Here is a 21,125-nt window from a genome sequence, read left to right as displayed (position 1 = left end):
TAAGTAATCCTCGCCGCTTGCCTTTAAATGCCGCACACCCATTGAATGGTGGGGAAAAGAAGGCCCTCCGAGCAAACCTGCCCAGTGGTTTGGTGTGGAACAATGTTGCCTGGCCCTTTAATTCCAGTGTCAGTTTCCATTTGAAGAAGGCCTGTTCGGTTGGCATGGGGAGAATGCTAGGCAGCAGCGTTTCTTTGGAAACTCTTCGCAGTCTCCATGGATACCCAATCTGCAGGAAGCGAGGTGCCTGATCTTTTCAGAAGCAGACACACGTGTACATAGAGCTGCTCTGCATTGAAAAGAGCAAGGCTGCTCTGCGCTGAAACACTGTTGCATCTTAGCAACGGTACAGCCTGTACATTTGAAAATCAGCAAAGTCTGATTATTACTGGAGATACACTTAGTAGGAAAACAGAACTCCACCTATCAGTATTTTGGAGTTTTTTCTCCTGGCACGAAAACATGCACAGAAAATAACCACAGGTAAAGTTCCAATAGTTATAACCAGAAGATATTCTGTGGCCCTGGAGTTTTATTTGGGATGTTTTGCCTACTGTAATTTTCATAAATTCACAGAGAGACTTTGGAAGTCCCTACTGCGTCAGACTTAATACTGGTCACTTCCTCATCATCTCAGGTTTCTATTTACCTACCAAGTCAGGGTTCATGCTTAGTCCTAAACTTCACTTGCTGTGGTAATACATTTAACAACCAAGAAAATGTAATGATGCTATAAATAAAATACCATTTAATAAGAACAAACAAAGGTCAATAAAAGAAGATAACTATTGGGCCAGCCTGTGGCCTAGTGGTTAAGTTCAGCATGCTACACTTCAGCAGCTCAGGTTTTGGTTCCCAGGTACAGACCTACACCTCTGCTCAGCAGCCACGCTGCGGTGGCGACCCACATACAAAATAGAGGAAGATTGGCAACAGATGTTAGCTCAGGGCCAATCTTCCTCAGAAAAAGAAAAAAAAAAAGCTATTGAATTTACCAGCCAATATAAAAATATTTAAGCATTAGCACTTAAAATTTTTTTTTTCTTGGAAGATATCTGCTGCTTGCCTGGAATTGGTCTTCTCAATAACAAACGCCATAATCATGATGCACAGTAAATAATTATTCTTGGGGTGAACTCAACAAAAAGGAATTCCTGGTTACCTCCTTGTAATGGAGAGGTGTGGAGGAGAGGGTGGAAGGCTAAGGCTGCAGGGGACACACCTCAAGCCAGTTCGCCCTGCCTGGTCCCTGGGGAAGACTAGGGTGGGGATATGGGGATTCCCCAAAAACAAGTCCTTGTTTTTCCCTTGTGGACTGGCATTTAATCAGCTGTTCCATAATTTTCAATGCCCTTGTATTTGAAAAATGTCCATTTTAACAAAATGTCCAACCTGTTCAAAGTCTCATGGTGCTCTATGCTCTGGGGTAAATGACTGATGAAGCACCTTGTGAAAAAGCATCCTCTGTACCCAGCATCTTTCTCTAAGACATTTGCCAGTCTGCATGTTCAAAGTTACATTGGGGATGATTTCTCTGGGAGATTTAGGATTATGTTATTTTTGGTTTTCCTGGATATATACTCTTCATGGTATGAACTAAAAGTCAAATAGAAATGTAGAATAAAGGATTTTACCCTTCTTAAATAGAGATTATCAAAAGTAACCATAAGATTTTCCCAAATATTATAGTTTGAAACTGTATTTGAACATCAAGTTTGAAGAAGTTGCTTTACATTTCACATTAAATCACTTTTTAACCTTATCACCATCTTCCTGTCAAAACTGACTATAGTGGAGCCATTTTAAAATCAAGTTGGAGCTGCCTTTCCAGAGAAACTGTCTTGCTATCTTGAACCTTGGACTGGCCCAAAACAGCAACTGTTTTACAAGCAATTGTTTGAAAAGGCAGTGGGAGAACAAACATCCTGATCACAAAGACTGGAGATGGAGTCAATAGTCCATCAATATTTAACCAAGACTAGCTCTCTGCCTCCAACTCCAATTAAAATTCTTTATAATACAACCTCCCTTCTTTGCCTTTTAAGCCCTGATGTTTTACTCCCTAGTGGGACACTATTTGGGTTTCTACCTGGTTCTGTGCTCCCCGAACTGCAATTCTGAGACTCCCCCAAATAAATTTTTTGCTTCTCTTGCAGTTTATGCCTTTTATTTGTTGACATTCCTTTATCAAACCCACCCACACTCCGATTTGATGATAGTGAGAGGAGAGTGTTAGAGTTGCGGTTCACAACTTTATGCACCATTTTATAATGAAGTTCAACAAGCTTCAAGCCAACAGGTAATTCTGGAACAATGAAGAGTGGCAGAGAGCAGCTTAAATTCCCAGCGTTCTCTTCACGTTGACCACTGTGAATGGCGTGGCACATCAAGACATTCCATAATAAATCACGCAGTTTGTTCTGTTTTCTATGGTTTGTGGAATTGAAAAAAGATGGAGTCTCTCATGTTAAGACCCTAAAATGGAGCCAGGAGGACATGAAGAGGAGAGGAAGAAATTCCTTCTTCAGAATGAACTCCTGAACTCATCAAATGCCTGAAATGCATCTGCATGTCTTCTCAAGGAAGATAAGATTATCGGGACAGAGGCCTCATTCCTGTCAAGGTCACCGTCTATATTCCTAAATTTTCATGGCTTGTTTCAACCGACCCTCATCCCATGACTACCTTGGGCCTGGGATTTGGTGAGACCTTCCTTTCTCTTTTATTCTTTGCGTTTCTTAGCCATGACTATCAGGCCTTCCCTCTCCTTTCCAAGGCCGGAACACAATTCAGGTGCTACTTGAATCTGTGACCCAGGCTGCAGTGCTAAAAAACCCTGAGTAAACCTCTGTTTGTTTGAGTCTATGAGAGCCTACCTCACAATTGGTTGACAGGTTCAGGAGCAGATTTTTAAGAACGTGTAGTTTAGGGTAAGATGCAGATTGCTTGGCTGACATGATCTACCAATAATCATAGTCTTTATGAGATGTGAGTTTAAGATAAAGTAGCGGTGTAAATTTATGAATATTTTCAATCAAAGCAATAGTATCTAAAAAGCAGTAAATGGTTAAACTAGAGAATGAATTCCTTTTTTGAAAAGCAGGTATATTTTGTAATCACAATTCACATTGAAATTTTCGATTATTGAGATCCATTTTGTATTGACATCATTTTGTATACATGGTGTGGATCAGAAGTCATTTTGATTTGTTAGTACAAGGTTATGTCCATTGTGTGCAAAAACCTTTTAGCACTTGTGGAACAGGTTAAACTACTGTGTGTGAACTGAGCCCAGCTGGGCAGAATAGGGAGTGAGCAGCCACTCCAGTTGGGATGAGCTGGCACATGAGAAATGGGGGAGAAACAGGCAGCTCTTGAGTGACTAGGCAGTGAGGAAATGCAACCGCTAGGCTAAGACCACCCCCCTACCAACAACTGATTTAGTTATTATGCTCCATCAAGTGATGTGGCTTATTCACACACGTCTTATGACAAAATGAAAAAATACCCATGTCATTGTCATTATATCACTCCCAGATTAGACTGAATAATTTTTTTAAAAACTTTTCAATTAATAGGGGTGGCATGAATATAGAATTTGAAATCAGAAGTTTTGAAGAATGGTTTAAAATAAACAACTAAAATATATTTGAAGCTTTGAAGCATTAACACTAATTTTCTTGATTCTTTCTCTATCCAATTTTAATACTGTGTTTTCAGATTGTAAGGCTGAGACTATTGTGTGCAGAAATTGGTTGGTGAATTAAGATATTTGTTTATAAAACCGTAACTCTGCTTTTCCTAATACAATGCAGTGTGCTGAGTGCTGTCAAAAAGAAGGTGGCAGTGAGTTTAGAAGAGGTGACCATTTCAGACGCACCAGGCAACTGCAGATTGGGTTCAGAGAGATTGGAACCGGTGCAGCAGCGGGCGAGCAACACAGTCACAAGCCAGCTGGATGGGGTTTGGCTTCAACCAACAGGCTGGAAGGATAAATTAGGGAGAATGCCAACGTTCCCACTGGCAGGGCTTTGTTGTTCACAGTTGTCCACTCTGGTTCATGTTTACAGCCCCAAAGCGCTCTCTGCTAAGATTCCATGCCTCAGAGATGATGGCCCTGACCCAGTCTGATTTTCACTTAGGTGTGCAAATTGTCCTGCTCTATTACTTTGCATAGAATTTTCAGATTGGCTTTATTTCACTATGTCACATATATCCACTTCTATTTAAGAATAAATTTAAAAATGAACAATGAACATACTAACAAGAATATATAAATATATATATTACGTGGATTATATACTTAAGTATTTATATTTGAATTGTGATTTTTTAGTTAGTACGTCTATTCTGTGTGCATTTAAGAAATGTATCTATAGGATGTAGCTTTGGTAGTTACAAATGTATATTCCTATTCAGAAGAAAAGAGAACCATATGATGTGGAAAGTAGGCGTTACCACAGAAATCTGATTGTGTTCATGCGATGCTTTTTTCATTCACGTGAGCAATTTGCAAACTGGAAGGGGGTGCAGACCTCTGCTTCTCGTTTTCTAGCCACCCCTTTTCCGACATCCCTTACCTACTTACTCAGTAGTTACCTGACTTAACTACTTCTCCACGTGGGTTAGAGAGAATTTTAGAATTGGAGATTATTTTAGCATCCTAGGGTGGCTAAGGTTATAATCACTTTCGGATCCACTCTCATGTTCACTAAATTCGCAGTGGAAGCTGATTTAAGATAGCGTCTTCAGAATCGTTAACTACCACGTTTTTAAGGTCATCAACAGCCCTGAGGAGTTAAAGAAATCAAGAATTCAAAGTCATCATTAAAGTCAATTATTTTAATTGCTTAAATAAACATACATAATTGATAGAGGTGAGGGGCGATCACAGGCAGGTTGATGAAATTTGCAGTCATCCCGTTGCTAGAGACGGTCGGTCGGAAAGAGCTCCCTCCCGTGGACCGACTCAACCGAGAGGGGGTACTCACTTAGCGCCCAAAGACATGCACATGGTAAAGGAGTCCAAGCAAACACCACAGCAAATAAGTAAGAGCTACAGGTTTGGAAGGTATGTTGAATTACACAAAGACAAGGGTCACGACCAATTGTGCACCTGCTCAAATCAGGACATTTTACAAGAGGACAGTCTGTGAAGACTGAAGTGGGATGGTCAAGCGGTCCATCATCAACACAAATACAAGTGGAAGTCATTTTATTAAACTTGGCGCGAGGCCAGTTGAAGAACAAGGTCAAGGCCTGGCTTTTCCCAGCGGGAGTCTGGTCTCCAGGTCGGGGGCGCGGGCCGGGGCTAGCACTGCAGCTCCTCCTCCTCGGCCCGCCGGGGGCCGCCCCCCGAGCTCTGCGCGCTGGCCTGCGCCGCGGAGCTGAGCACCTCCTCGAAGCTGCCTCCGCCGGGGGTCGTCCCGCCTACTTTCGTCTGAAACGGGTGCAGACGCAAAAGTGCAGTTAGTTCATTGTTTCGGTAATGTTTTTATAAGATAGCTTGGTTACTTTCAAGTTCAGGAATACTTTTATTCTTGAAAGAGGATATAAAGGATGCGGAGAAGTCAGGTCCCTTTAGCACTGTGCTAAGATGTCCTTCATACTTGGGCTCCGGGATTGGATTAAAAACTTCTGTTTTACAATTTTAGCAACACTCCCATTATCTCTTCTACATCTGATTCCTAGTCCCTTCGGGAGCATATCCGGATCTGTGGATCTGCACTCTCTACTCACTCACTCAAAGAACCGATTTAATCAGAACGGAACTGGATTTTAGATAAATTCCCCCAATTTTGCAAACGTATGAACGTCTTTAAGTGACTTCAGCTTAGGTTTTCTACTTGGCATTTAGCAAGGCAATCTGGATTTCTGACAAATGTCCTTTGAAAAGGCAGAGAGGCTCAACGGGATTTCTGGTCTCCGCTTTCCTAGCTGGAGCTGCATCAAGTCTGAAGCATTGGTCACTGCACATCTTTCTAGGCAGTTGCCTTTAAAGGACGAACACCTCTTAAAATGCAAAGTTATGCTGCTTTATGAGGCTCCCTTTTTGTGTACTTGTTATTGGCTAATAAGACTAGAATCGGGAAGGGGTCGGCCCCGTGGCCGAGGGGTCGAGTGGTTAATTTCGGGAGCTCCACTGCAGGTGGCCCAGTGTTTCGTCAGTTCGAATCCTGGGTGCGGACAATGGCACTGCTCATCGAGCCACGCTGAGGCGGCGTCCCACATGCCACAACTAGAAGGACCCACAACGAAGAATATACAACTATGTACCGGGGGCCTTTGGGGAGAAAAAGGAAAAAATAAAATCTTAAAAGAAAAAAAGAATAGAATCAGGAAGAAATCAATTTATGATATAAGAAATACATATTTTGAAAACTTCCTTATTAAAAAGTCCTTCAAAAGAATATTTAATGGTCCAAAATGCATAATGCAAGTCTTATTAATGGTCATGTTGGCCTTCCTTTAACCATTAACAATATAGAACAACGCTTTGGGGAAAAGGAAGGTATAGAACAGATAACGTTGCTGTTCCCAAAATGCTGTCTCCATCTCAGTCACCAAGTCATCACTCACAAGAACAGAAACCACAGGAGGATGTGTCCACACCCTGCCTGGCCTGCACACACACTTTTCTCCAATTATCACTAAAATCCCTCTCTGCCTTTTTTTTAAGATTTTATTTTTTTCCTTTTTCTCCCCAAAGCCCCCCGGTACATAGGTGTATATTCTTCGTTGTGGGTCCTTCTAGTTGTGGCATGTGGGATGCCACCTCAGCGTGGTTTGATGAGCAGTGCCATGTCCGCGCCCAGGATCCGAACCGACGAAACTCTGGGCCGCCTGCAGCGGAGCGCATGAACTTAACCACTCGGCCCCGGGGCCAGCCCCCCCCCTCTGCCTTTTTAAGTTCAATTACTAAGCTGAATTTTTCCACTCTGCTTAGGCTCAGAAAACTCGTTCTGGAAAGTGACAGATAGTAAATATTTTAGGCTTAGGAACCACACAGTCTCTGTCACAAATACTCAAACCAGCCATTGTAGAAAGCAGCCAAGGACAGTACATAAGTGAATGAGCATGGCTGTGTTCCAAAAAGACTGTTATGTATGGACACTGAAATGTGAATTTGATGTAATTTTCACGTCACAAACAATTATTTTTCCTTTGATTTTTTTTTCAACCATTAAAAAATGTAAACACAATTCTTAGCTTATAGGCCATTCAAAAAGAGGCAAACAGCTGCATTTGACCCACAGGCCTTTGTCTGCAGACCTCTGGCTCAGAGCATCAAGTCCTGCTCCATTCTGTGTTACCTTAGCCCTGGGAAGAAGGGTTTGCTTTCAACTATGTGATTTTTCACTATGCTTATTTCATCCCAGAGAGAAACAGGATTAATTCAATGTAACCTATGCTATTAATAGTTCCCACTCTCTTTATTTTATTCCGATTTTCTTTTGCAATCGACGTCACACACAGTATTGAGTTAGGTGAATACTAATTACTGATATTTTCTTCTGGGCCTTGTTTCATTCTTCTCTCCTAGTTCTTGATTTTCTCAAATCAAAATGGGGAAATAAAGAAGGAGGGAATCTCTTTGAAATAAAGCAATTTGGCAAAGAGAGGAGTGGAATAAAGGAGTTTCTCCACCATGTGGGTGTCGTGACCACACACTGCAATACTTTGGGCCAGGACCTGCTCAAGCAAAGATGGGAACAACAAACCTCTCCCGGACTCTTCCCGTCGTGATGGCTTTTTCAGCCAAGGATTTGTCAATTTGTCCCCAAAATTATAACTGTTCTTTACATAAAATTTTATTTGAATTACTGAGTTGGGCTGCCTAATCTCATAAAATAGCTGGTTGAAAGGACACAAAGAAGCAATCGCTATAATATATTTTGCCTTTTTTTAAGGTTTTAATTCAGGCCATGCAATATATTCATCAAAAAGTAGGTGCATTGAAAATATGGTTTGCTTGACATGGTGCAGAACGGTTGGAAGCGAGATGGTTATTTGTGATTCACTGGAACACAGCAGAATATTCCAAATGTAGTTTCACAGGAGCTAAGTCTGGGTCTGCTTTTGGTTTGTTTGTTTTGGATGAAATAGAAAGTGTGCCCTTTGGGTGCACAGATGACACCAGCTCAGATGTCATCAAGTGATATAGTGACGTATTACAAGGATGAAGGCAGAAAGGACTAAATTTTGTATGATTATGATGAATTGGAAGGTTTTTCATGGAAAATCAAAACATCTACAGAATTGGGGATAAAGGAAGAACAAATAATTGGTGCAAATGCCACACGTTGTGTGACAGATTGTGTGAGAAGATGGCAGAAATGGACCTCACTTCACGGCAGAACATTATTTCTAAGAGGACACAAAAATGAACCTGATCCCCTTTAAGTGGTGTATTAAAAATCAAGCTTAACGCAGGACGTGTGAAAGGAAATGCAGCACAGAGACCTGCAAGGAATTTCACCCATCCTTAGTGGTTCATTTCTTCAGCAGAAAACAGCCTCAGGATCCATACATGAAGAAAGTTATAGAAATTTTGGAGAAGATTTAGAACACAAAAGTAAACTATGCAGAAAATAAATTAGATAAAAAAAGGGCTAAACATCTATTATTTAGTCTGGAGAAAAAAGGAATGAGAAATTTCTAATTATTGAGGAAGTGGGAGGTTTTACACAAAGTACGATTATTAGCTATTCTCCATTGCCTGGGTGGGCAGAAAAAGAAGAATGAGGCATTGACCATGACATAGAAGGTGGGTGGGATATAAGTCTTGTTAAACCCATGAACAATCATGTAGACCCAGAATCTACTTTCAGGAGGTCTTGACACCAGCCAGTATCCAGTCGGCTGAGTTAGTTTTGAGCATGTCTGAAGGAGGAGGCAGACTCTAAACCTTCCGTCCCGATGGGGGGAATAAAGTGAGAAGCTGAGAGTAGGGACCAAGCCCTTAGGTCATCTGTGAGCTGTGAGCTTACCAGAGTTTCCTAAAAAGCAAATGAAAATAGGTTGTTCTTTATTCTTCTTTTGCTTCTTCATCTCTCCTTCTTCTAAAGAAAACCTAAAAGGTACAACTTCTCCTATGTCAGAACTTGTCTAACAAGCAACAGAATCCATCCTCTTTGGAATGTCTAAGGCTGAGAAGCAAATGTTGAGAAATGGACTCCTAGGATCTCCTGAGGCTTTTGCTTTGAGAATAGATATTCTAGCAAGAGAAAGGTCCAAAATACTGCATGGCCCTCTCTATCAAAAGTTTTCCCTACAAAAGGGGGCAACTTAGTGGTCCCTATTGGTCCCTATATTACTCAATGAGTGATGATTTTGACAAGCAGGGTAGTGAAATTGCACAACTAGAAACTGCTGGTAAATGAAACCATGGTAAATGCTGAGTAATAATTTCATTCTTGCCTTAAACAACTAATCAAGGCCGAATAAAGCAGAAGTAGAGACTATGTGAAAGACCTTCCCCTAAGAGGAAGGAAAGACCCTCCAGGGCAAAATCAATAAGAGCTTCTAGAACCTCTAGGAAGGAGTCACTGATGTGCTCACAGACGCTCACTGGGCAGCACGGGGGAGAGCAGGATGGTGAGGGACGACTCACAAGAGGCTGGATAACCAGCATGTTCATATAGCTGCTTTTCATCTGGTTAAAATTCATATGTATTCTTAATCTTCCCAGGGATTAAGGGATTAAGATTAAGATTAGGGAAATACAGAAATGGACTGTATACAAAATAGGGATAATGATATCAAGATGTAATTAAGTCACTGTTTAAGGGACATCTTTAAAAAAATAAATTAGTAGTTTCAATGATTCTTCCCATTTTAAAAGGTCTATACATTCTAAGACTAGACTAATTTTATGTTTGCTCTTCTCTCCTCTGTAGATGAACCTGCCTCTGCTCAAACAATAAATTCAATGAATTCTTTTAGCACCTACCATGTAACGGGCATAGTTTCAGTTTATATACAGGGATTACATGCATTATTAAAAATAACGCATTTGGGGGCTGAGCTTTATTTTCCCTCCGTGATTACCATACTGCACTGTGCTCAGTATACATGTGAACCGAGTAAATGAGTCGAGGCAGCCGACGAGCAGCGGATGGCTATATAGCACATGGAGCCAAGTTCATGTTTGCTAGTGCACGTCCAAACCAGAGGAGCTTGGAGCTGTTCTTGAACTTTCACTTACACTTTAAATTCAGAATTCACATATCCTTCATCCTATCCGCAATCCTCTCTCCCATATCTACTTTTGGGGGGATGGCATTAGGAGTTCTAACCAGTGAAGAGGTGAATACAAACCTTAATTCACTTTAATGAACAATTCACCCTAAATGGTTTATACAAACAACTCTGTAAGGATACAGTAACACTATTCAATGCTGGTTTTATTTATAGATTTATATGTGAAGAAAAGGACTGACTCTATACAAGGCTGCCTTGTTGGTTGTACCGGCGGCTGGCAGCCCCACCTATGGAACTAACCACAGCAATGACTGAGCTGACCTGATTCAATGGACCCAATGACACAAAATTCACTTCATCTGTACCTTAAGGCTTGTGACAGTTGTCTCAACCCTCTCCTCAAATGATTTGAAAGTAGGAGAATTCCTAAAATAACAAAAAAAGAGAGGTCAGCTCCAAAGACCAAGCTGTCTTAGCAACCTTGCCATGTGGTTTTCTGCTCTTATTTGTGAGCATCAGCTCTGCACCAGAGCTGGATGTAGGTTTGCCACCTACACCGGCCATGTTTTGAAATACATGTCACTTCTGCTACGTTAGATCCAGAAACCATAACCTGCCACAGAATTTTTCTAAGTAAAGTAGTCAGATACTCAACTGTAGAATAAATAATATAGCATTTGACAATGATACAGCTCTAACAATTCCATGGTGAACCATAAATCATTTCCAATAAGTCAAAGGTAGTTTCATTTTTCATTTACTAATTAATTGTTTCTATCGCAACAACTCCTTTTCCCAACTCAGTTTTTTTGTAAGCAATGGAAAGTCTATCTGAAGAATATCATGTTTGAGTTTTCCCACTTGGAATTTTAAAAGTTAGTTATTTCAGTGAATGTGAGACAAGACAGAAATAGCTCAAGATAAAAAACGGTTCATAAGTTTTCTCTTTCCAGTGCCTTAAAAAGTAATCATTTTGTCAACTTCCATGAAGCAGTATTTCTAAAAGTCAATGCTTTCATTATAAGTTGAAATATACCCATTACTTGTCTAAGCCTTGATCAAGATGACATTATAAGCACATGCTGTTTTTCCTCTCAAAGAGGGTACACTTACTCATTCTCTTACCAGAGAGAACCTTCGCAGTTGACTGACATACTATTTGTGACTCATCCATCGTGTTAAATAATCATTATACCATCTTCTTACTTGAAGCATTAGACACTTCATTTGGTGCTTTTTTATTTCCTGTACTGAATTTGGCCACACGGCATGATGATTTAATGTCATCATTACCATTAAAAATGATATCACAAAGTACAACTAAAGAACAGGAACTGAACTAAAAATGTATATTAAATCTTGTATCCATGTCAGCTTTCACTAACAACGACTGCCATGATTTTCAGGTCAAATAATTCACCTGGATGTTAGTATATTTGATATACTAATGGCTACTTGGTATCTCTCCAGAGTGCAGAAGAAATAAAATAAGAGGAATAGCCTAGAAAACTTCATAAGAGAGAGTGGCTATAAAATAGGGGCTTCAGTGTATGGTGTGGGATGAAGCACGGCTCTAGCACTTTCCAGAGGAAACTATGTAGAGAATATGTTTTTGAGTGAATTTGACTTTCGTAAGGATTATCTCCTGAGACCCTGACGCTCCAGATGGTCAGAAAAGCATTTGCATTCAAGTATGTGAATTAACAACGGTGAGTTCAGAGGGCCCAACCACAGCATCACATCTTGCATATGACTCAAACATAAGTCAAATTCCTATAAGTAATCCTCCATCAGACCTCTGTTTCACGATGAAATATTAGTGAAATTACACTTGAATGACTCAAAAGTATACTCTTATTGACACCTGACTTCCACCACAAGTTTTATTTGGTCCACCCTGCTCACATAACTGGTGTCACCCATCAGTTACACAGGACCACAGCGGGCAAACAGTTCAGCTTCATGGTTCATGGGTATGCTAGATGAGGAAAATCATTTTTTTTAAGTTAATTTCAAGCAAGCTCATGAGGGCTGCATTTGATCCATAAGCCACTAGATGGATTCATGGTTTACAGAGTACAACCATGTTAATTTTTTGGAAGCCTTGTTTGGACACCCAGACTTAAAAGTTAACAGTAAAAGAGCTCAGGGCCATACATTGTGCTACTCAATTTGGGTGTTTTTATGCTAGGGGGAGCAAGTCATTCAAAGACAGACTAAGCAATCCTGAATCTATGCTCTCTATTTTTACCACCAAATTAGGGAAATCAAATGCCATGGTTAAATTTCCAAAGTAACCAAATAACCCCAGTGTAGAAAAGACATCACCAGATATAATAAAACAGATAGAAAATCTCCAGAATGTGTGCCGGAGAACAGGGAGAAAATGTTTACTCAGATTTAATCATATCTTTTACAACTACACACAGTTTGCAGTTGCAAATGACCCTAGAAAGAATTTGGCTTCAGCGGTCTCAAACTATTCAGAGTAACTGAACCCGAGCTATAACGTATTTACACCACAATATATAACAGAAAGCAGGCGGAAGAGGGGCAGTTCTGACTGAAGGAGGGGAGGGTCCCAGAGGCTTCATCCCTGCCCCCCGCCCCCTCCTCCCTTGCAGCCCAAGGCAGCTCTAGGGTTCCTGGGAGCACCAAGGGAAGAGCAGGAAATCTGGTTCTAGACTCTTATTTTAAACGTGATCTAACTTATTATCACTGAGGTGACTTTCCCAAGGCTGCAAAGTTCATTCTTGGCAGAAGTGGGCTACAATGCATCTGCTGATTCCCAGTCTAACATTCTTTCCTCTATACTGTATTACAGTGAGTGGGATTTTATTAGATTGTGTCTCTAAACCATGCAAACTGGAAGTGGGGAGCATCCTTCTCAGAAGTTCTCATCCGGCCAGTAATTTTAATGACATTCTTACTGTATAACAGATACTTCACCTTAATATCTACTTTTAAAAATCCTAATGATATCCTTTCTTGAACCATATTCCTCTTAGTCTCCTATCCTTTCATCTAAATTTTCTCCCAGGCTTGCATTTAATTCTGCTGAAATAGGAAACATATTTTTACCTTTGCAAGTTTGCTCGGAATCTTCCAGGCCCTGTGCTAAGTGCTTTACACAGGTTACTTTGTCTCACAACAACCACATGAGGCAGGTCTTATTTCTCCCAGCGTACGGATAAGAGAATGGAGGTTGAGATGGGTGAAGTAACTTGTCTCAGGTCATACAGATCAGGAGAGGCTGGGTTTAAGCTGGCGTGTCTGGTCAAAAGCCCAAGCTCATTATACCTACAACACTTCTACAGAATTGTCAGCCTTTTCTCCTGAAGACCATCAGAAAAGAGAATACGACAGGTCATGGAAGTTCCTTACATATAAAGGGGGAAAACCCTACAAAATAAATATCAATAAAGTAACACTTCATACACATTCTGCATTAATATTATGTAAAGTATTTTACACACATTACCTCATAGCAGGCATACTTATGGAATGGCGAATGGAGTAGCTTCAGGGCAAAGGCAGATTAAAGTGGAAAAAAAGAAAGAAAAAAGAAGATAGCACAATGTAAGTACGAGACACTCCCTATTCACAGTTCTAAAACAGCAATTTCAACTACCTGAAGTACTCCCTGCCCACCCCAAGATGATATTTGTTTTCGTTGGGTAGGATGGGCCCCGGTGGCTTCCAGGGGTAATAAAAGGAGAGTAGATAGTCCATAGGTGCATATTATTTTACTTCCTGTAGGTTCTCTGTAGGCCAGGCAATCTGAGGAGAATGTCTGGTTTCCCCCAGGTCAGCCCGGTGGCCCCTGGGCATCCTCTCCAGGTCCAGCTCCCTTCTGTTCAGGACGACAGGAAGGGCAGTGTCCAGGCAGTAGAGCCAGGCAGGTAAAAGCTAAACATTCCATTGTGGAGAAACTCTCCAGAGAAATATACATACTTAACGTAAGACAGTCAAGGAAACACGTGTCAGGCAAACACAGTCAACACAGGAGCAGGGACTTCTGCATTCATTCCAGAACATCTGGTACAAATACCACCATTTCCGAGAACTCTAAGAGCGTCAGCCTTCTCATCCTATTAATCCTAGAGTAGCTGACTCATCTTCCCTCTGATTGATTGCCTGTTATTTTCTGTGAGTTCCACTCAGAAATCAGGCTGGGTGAAGCAAAATGGGGTCCATTCTGCTAAGCTGGTGCTCCCCCATCACACTTTCCAACACTGTTCCTGCTTTCTCTTCTCCCAAGAAGCTAACAGGTAAGGCATCAAACGCATCACCCTCCCCAACAATATCCCCTGAGGTCATAAGTAGGAGCAGCACTTTACTAGAACTCAGAAAGAAAAGGACAGAGAAATTCAGGGGACACTTATGGTCTTACCCTCCAACTCCATTTAGAAACTGTAGGTAAAATATTTCCTCAGAAATTACATTAAAAGAAATTCGTCAGCATTATCAACCTATTCATCTCTTTAAATATAGGCAGTTTTCTTAAGAAAAAAATTTCCCCAAAACAAAGTATATAATAAGATTCCAGCTAAAAGAAAGCTCCATTCAGAGGCCTGGGACTGACAAGTGCACACTTCCCAACATACGTGCTCTTCCAGTACCCTTCCTCCTTTTCAACTTCAGAAGGGACAGGAAGCTGAAGGTGATTCATCCACACGGGTAACCATTACAAGCAGTTCAGAAAAACACGACAGTCTAGAGAAAATAATTTTCTATTTCTCTACTTTACTTTCTAAAGTTCCATAAACATACACAACTCTCAGTGTCCACTTCCTTTTTTTCTTCTTTCAAAGCTAAGGACCTCTGCCAATGAAGGAAGGAATGATGCAGAGAAAGAGATTCCTAAGAGATTGCTCAGCAAGTGAAACTGGTGTATATGATTCAGAAATGAGATCAATCTATGCTTAAATAAATTCAAATGCATCAGGCGCCCTATACTCTGTAACTCCTTGGTCATGAACACTCTCGGGAAAATAGATCGAGGTTTTTGGCGGAGGCACCCACAGTGTGAAAGGAACAGCGGGCTCTGGGGAGGAAGGAGCAGCAAGGAAGCCGCAGGGCCCCACAGGCAGCGCTTACCCGATGGAGTGAGACCTGCAGCCAGGGCAGCACATGAGAGAACAGGAGCAGAGTTAGCACATCAGGATGCCAAGAAACGACCGCGCTGCCTCTCGTCTCCTTTCAAGAGCCCCAAAGCAAAGATTAGGCAACTTCATTCATTACCTTTTTTTGAGTACGTGGCTTTTTAAATATGTCTTAACAATTTCTTTACCAACCTGTTTTAAGTTGTGCTTCTATTATTCTCATGGATATATAGAGACAGTTGGACTCTAATAAAATTATATGCCTCCCCCAAAGATTTCATCTCCACTAGATCACACGCAGCTTGAACAAATTCACTGAGAAGTGCCAAGAAGATGCCAATATTATTATAAACACGATTTCAACAGCTTGCATTTCTTCAGAGGGCTTTCATAAATGTGACCTCATCTTAACTTCACAGGAAGCATTTTAGTTAGGTGGCTATTAACAGTGTCATTTCACAGATGGAGGAGGGGATGGAGCGGTTCCGTGACTGCACTGAGGGGACTTCACTCAGTGGCAATCAGGATAAAATGAGAATCTTAGCTAGGGAAATATTACTTATTTTTATCAAATATTTAAATTAAATCCTAACACAGTGCTTTTCATTCAGTTACTAAAAGGACCAAATTCTAGGTTTTCAAAATCTCTAAGTTATACTAACTTGGAATTATTTTAAAGAAAAACTAGAGGTACTGTTTTTCTTCCCAGGTATCTAAATTTTGGTGGCAATCTTTTTTAAACAAGTTCAAAAATTTGTTCCCAGAAAGTACAAAAGAATTTTACAGTGTAACTAACAAACATATAGAGTAATATGATACTTTTAAACCATAAAAGGGGTTCAAGGTCAAATGTCTGTGATAAAGTTTTAAAATTTCCCCACTATCATTTCATAAACTGGCAAATTAATTTGAATGAAAAATAAAAACTTACTAATTCTCCTCCTTTAAGAATCTTTACTATATTTAACATAAGCAATTTTCAAATATGACTTTTACGTATATTGCTTGTTCTTGCATAATTTAAAACTAAAAATTCTTTGTAAAACATTGCTTTCACAGGGACTTATCCTCATTTATATACAAACATTAGATGTTATACTTTGAGAAAAATGTAGGTCTGAATTTTGCAAACTCTACAAAATATTACAGGGCCATATTTGAGTCTCTAGTGACAAGCTACATTTTCTAATATTTTTTTAGCCACAGTTTATAATGAGAGTTGTAGCCTCTATACAGAATGATAATTAATGAAAAGTTTGGAACGCCTGGGAAATGGGTTATCCATTATGCTGAAACAGAGCCACACTGAAATAGGAGGAAAAGAAGTCAACACAACCTTGATATTATACCCAATTAATGTGTGCACATAAATATGTCAACATATCGCACATGCGAAACACAGTTTTGTTCTTTTCTACTTAGAAAAATAAGCAGAGCCTTTATGAAATACTGTGCGCTCCTGGCAATGGACTCTCCCTGATTTCCATCAGGTCGGGCCACCTTGTCTGAGGCAGTCACTTAGTAAAGATAAAAACTAGCATTTATTGAGTGCTTAATACACGTCAGGCTCTTTTCTGCTACTTTTATAATAACCCGATGACGCTGCTACTCTTCTCATTTTCTAACTGGGAACACTCCGGTACAAGCGAGCTAAGGTACATCTGGCCTCCTCATAACCCGACTACTTGATCACCTGAGAGCGTGTTACAAATGCACATCCTGGACTCCACCCAAGACCCACGGAGGCACCATCTTGGAGAGGTGGAATCTGGGAATATGTATTTTAAACAAGCTTCAGAGGCATTTGTAAGGCCCCCTAAAGATGGAGAAACACTATTCTAGTGTTATGCTGAGGTCCCAGTATTCAAGTGAAAGATTTCAACTATGTATGTGGAGAATAAATCTTATAAACATGGCAAAATATACTTTCTCGGATATAACAGGTAATAGGGTATTTCCTGTTTTAAGGAATTATTTAATTAGTTTAGATAAATGTTTTAATGCCATTGAAATGATAGCAAAATTTAATTTGTAATCAAATGAAAGTTAATTGGTAACCCAGAATGTTTACCTGTTCATCACAGGTGGCCTCTGAAGAATTTCAATTGCTTTTCGTTACTGCATTATTAGTAAATATGAAGATAAAACCAAGTACTCAGATTCATGCGCATGCACCTACTTAACTCCAGCCTCATGAATGCCAAGTTGTTAAGTTGGTGCACGAATACTGGGTACAATCCAGCAATTTTTGGAGCCAAAAAATAACTTAAACACAAAGATATAAATATTTGCCTCTAGGTATCAAAAGTGTGGGTAATAAAGAAAGTAATAGTTTAAGAATCCAGTGAAATAATATGCATGTATTTTTTTAAAGGAAGACATTTTAAATGTACTCCAAAAGATTTTAAGAAATGAACTCAATTTCTAGAGAGAAAAATGAAATTGATTTATAAAGAAAAATCTCCTAAGCATATCAGCCAAATTCAAGATAAGCTATGATAGTTATTTAAATAAGCAAAACATATGATTGTAACAACTCTAAATAAAATAACTTCCTAAACATAATACAAAAAATAGAAATGGCCAATACTTCATTGTTTTTCTGATGCCTATGGTGAGGACACTTGGTTCTCAGTTCAAAATCTTGATGTTTACCCTAATTTCATATAATAGTAAAATACTGAAAATAATCAAAATGTGCAAGGGGACTTGTTTAAAAGTTTTGCTACAGCTATGCACTGGAAGATAATACAGCCATTAAAAATGAAGGTGTAATAAACATTTATTAACTTATTCACAATATATTGCTAAAGTGAAGAAAGAAAATTAACAGAAGTATATACCATATGGTACTTTTTTGGAATGAGAGAATAAATATGTATGTATTTAGCATAGAAAAATATATATTAGATGGATGTATACAAAAACGTAACCTAGAATAGTTCATCAGAGCATATTCCACTGAATGCATATTTTAACTTATTGTTTAAATTACAGTGATAAAACTTCAATGTATGCTGCATTCTTTTGAAATTCCCCTTTTACTAGCAATTGAAGGCACCCTCTGTCTTCTGTTTTTACTAGGTCAGGTCCTAGTGGAAGGGCATCTTCCGGACCAGGCCAACTAAGCTGACCTTCAGGCAGAAGACATCTCCATATAAAGATTTATCTCAATCACCAACCACTATCAACCACATAAAATTTTAATCCAATTTAAAAAAAAGAATACGTTAGGAAGACCGCCGACAGATAATGCTCCCCTCCTCTGGGACAGCCCAGCGCTCAGCACCACTCCCCTGGTTCTTTCCCACAGTACCTCATGTCTCCAAACTTCTTGCTGATGGCCGTCCCAACGTTGCTGAAGGCTGCAGTCGCCTTCTGCCCTGCGTGACTCAGGGTTTCGTGTGTTTTCTTGTAGCTAGAGGTAAAATAGAACAACAGTAACACAGTTTATATATCGCGATTGCCTATAAAATGTTCATCATCCTTCTCCCTCCTTACTTTGAAAGTTCCCTTTCCAAAACAGATTTAGGAAGAAGATGACCAGCAGGAGTCATTGTTTTATTCATTGTTTGGCAGTAATGAGTTGGCTACCACTCAATCGAGGGAAAGTCAGATCATTAAATCTGAATTCAGGAAAAAAAAAAAAAATATATATATATATATATACACACACACATACAAGTACAGATGTAAATATGCCAGCTTTTTAATCACAAATAGTGGAACTGCTCTGAGAAGAGAGTTATTCTTAAGAAGTGTATTAACTACGAAGAGAGACTTGCCAATGAAAGCTCTAGCCATGAAAGGTAACACAGAAACTAGAAAATGTAAATTTCAAAGGGAAATTTAAGCTTCTACTGTTAATGTGGGTAAAATTAACCAGAAAAGGGCAAAATATAACTAGAAATTGACTTATTTTTCTAATACTTATAGCTGGGAACAAGAAGGGCACATAATCTGAAGATAAGATAGTGACTTTTTTCAAAACAGTTGTAGGAATACAGCACTGCAACTATCTGTTCATAAGCCCTTGTCCCTACTAGCCTGATCCTTGAGGACAAGAAGCCATTCATCTTTGTGCGCCCAGTGTCTGGCAGAGGGAGACAGGAGACAGGAGACACTAGCAGTAAATACTAGACGAATGAGCGGATGATCAAAGAGGACGCTCCCCTGTGGCTCTGAACTGGGAGTCATGGCAGTAAGTCAGACAGAAGTGGGTGGATTGGAGATAGAATGGACAGAGTTGACAGGAGCTTGTAAGTGACAAGTAGAACAAGCCAAAAAGATTGGCCAGCCGTTTTGAGCAGGAAAGACAGTGGTGTATCCATGGGGCTGAGGAATTTCTAAGAATTCTTTAATAAAGTGGGAAACCAAAGGCACCTAACATACGGGAATAGGAAGAAATCAGCAGAAAGTTTTGCCTATCATTTCACAATGCACGTGAGCCAGGCCATTACGCTGTGCGCCTTAAATTTACACAGTGCTGCATGTCAATTATATCTCAGTAAAACTGAAAAAAAAAAATCCAAACAGAAAATGTTCTGTACAGATTTTTAAAAAATGAACTACTTCTTATAATACACATACTGTCTTCTTCTAATGTATGCTGCTCCTAGGTCAGTTCCCCCAAAGCTGCCTGCTTCGTCCAGAACACGTGCACGTATGTGGTACCTCTGAGAAGACTTTATGTCATAAGAAATCGGTTGCGTAGGAAATTCCCTTATGCCTCCAGCCCTTCCATCTCCCACAAGTCATCCAGTCCCAAATATACCATCAGACTCTACGGAAATGCTTTAAAACATGCCCCTTGGTCTTCCTTGAAACTGAAATCACTTTATTAACATGGTATTCTATTATTCTCTTTTTTGTTGGCAGGACGGAATGAGCCTCTAATATTATCAGCATCATACGTTATTTATCTACACACTTTCTGTTTTTCAGGAAGTGTAAAAATCATATATTATTTAGATCATAAAACCCAGCCAAATAGTCATTTACTAAACAGACATTTCCCAGCGAATATGGAAGGACCAAGGGGGTCCAAGGGTCAAAGAAGAATCTGGTGACTAGGAGGTAACTTGTGACTCTGGAGAGTGTTGTGTGAGCAGAATGGGGAAGGTGGACCCAGGTGGCTCCGGGTCAAGCAGCAATGAGAGGTGAGAAGATGGAAGAAAGGAACAGCTTTTAGGATGTTTGCCTAATTTTGTTTTCTGCAAAGGTACAAAAATATTGGCTTATTCAAATTACAAATTTATTTTTACATTTTACCATATAATTTTAGGTTTTAATTATGGGAAAAACCATTTTTGACCATGTGAAACTGTGGACTTTCAGGCAGTTGAAACATGAAATAAAATATTAATATATAACTTGCTATTAGTGATAAGGCAGTTAAAATAGTACTAAATAGGTGCCAGCCCCATGGCCGAGTGGTTAAGTTCCCACGCTCTGCTTCAGAGGCCCAGGGTCTCACTGGTTCGGATCCTGGGTGCAGACCTGGCACCGCTCATCATGCCATGCTGAAGCGGTGTCCCACACAGCACAACTAGAAGGACCTACAACTAGAATATACAGCTGCAGGAAAAGAAGAGAAAAAAAACGATTGGCAACAGATGTTAGCTCAGGTGCCAATCTTAAAAAAAAAAAAAAAATAGTACAACACATTAAAGACCAGAAATAAAAACATCAGTCATTATTACAAGATTTTAACGAGGTGTGATCTTGGAATGGCACATGCTGAGAATTCAGAAGAAACCATCTACTAAACAGGTTCCCACAGCAGTGTCCTGAACACTTGGATTAACTCGGCTTAGA

The 21,125-nt window shown here is 39.9% G+C and overlaps 1 protein-coding gene across 15 annotated transcripts in view; it reads right to left on the bottom strand.

Annotated features, from left to right (window-relative positions):
• Window positions 1-4,827: 4,827 nt before the first annotated feature.
• TPD52L1 (TPD52 like 1) overlaps window positions 4,828-21,125 on the bottom strand; it is a 98,775-nt gene continuing 82,477 nt past the window's right edge. For 4 of the 15 annotated variants that reach the window (XM_023651017.2, XM_070223748.1, XM_070223749.1 and 1 more), the window contains exons 4-5: window positions 18,625-18,726; window positions 4,828-5,440 (exon numbers count right to left, since the gene is read on the bottom strand). In XM_023651017.2, coding sequence (XP_023506785.1) covers window positions 5,431-5,440; window positions 18,625-18,726 — 112 coding nt within the window. In that variant the 3' untranslated portion in view covers window positions 4,828-5,430. Of the gene's footprint in view, window positions 5,441-10,568; window positions 10,630-13,684; window positions 13,724-15,303; window positions 15,319-18,624; window positions 18,727-21,125 lie in introns of all 15 variants that reach the window. The other 11 variants (XM_023651011.2, XM_023651015.2, XM_070223741.1 and 8 more) reach the window with 5 other exon arrangements.

This window comes from Equus caballus, chromosome 10 (genome assembly GCF_041296265.1).
Source record: "Equus caballus isolate H_3958 breed thoroughbred chromosome 10, TB-T2T, whole genome shotgun sequence".
Lineage (NCBI taxonomy): Eukaryota > Metazoa > Chordata > Mammalia > Perissodactyla > Equidae > Equus > Equus caballus.
The sequence above is the reverse complement of the archived record's forward strand: the minus strand, read 5'-3'. Positions and strand labels throughout refer to the sequence as shown.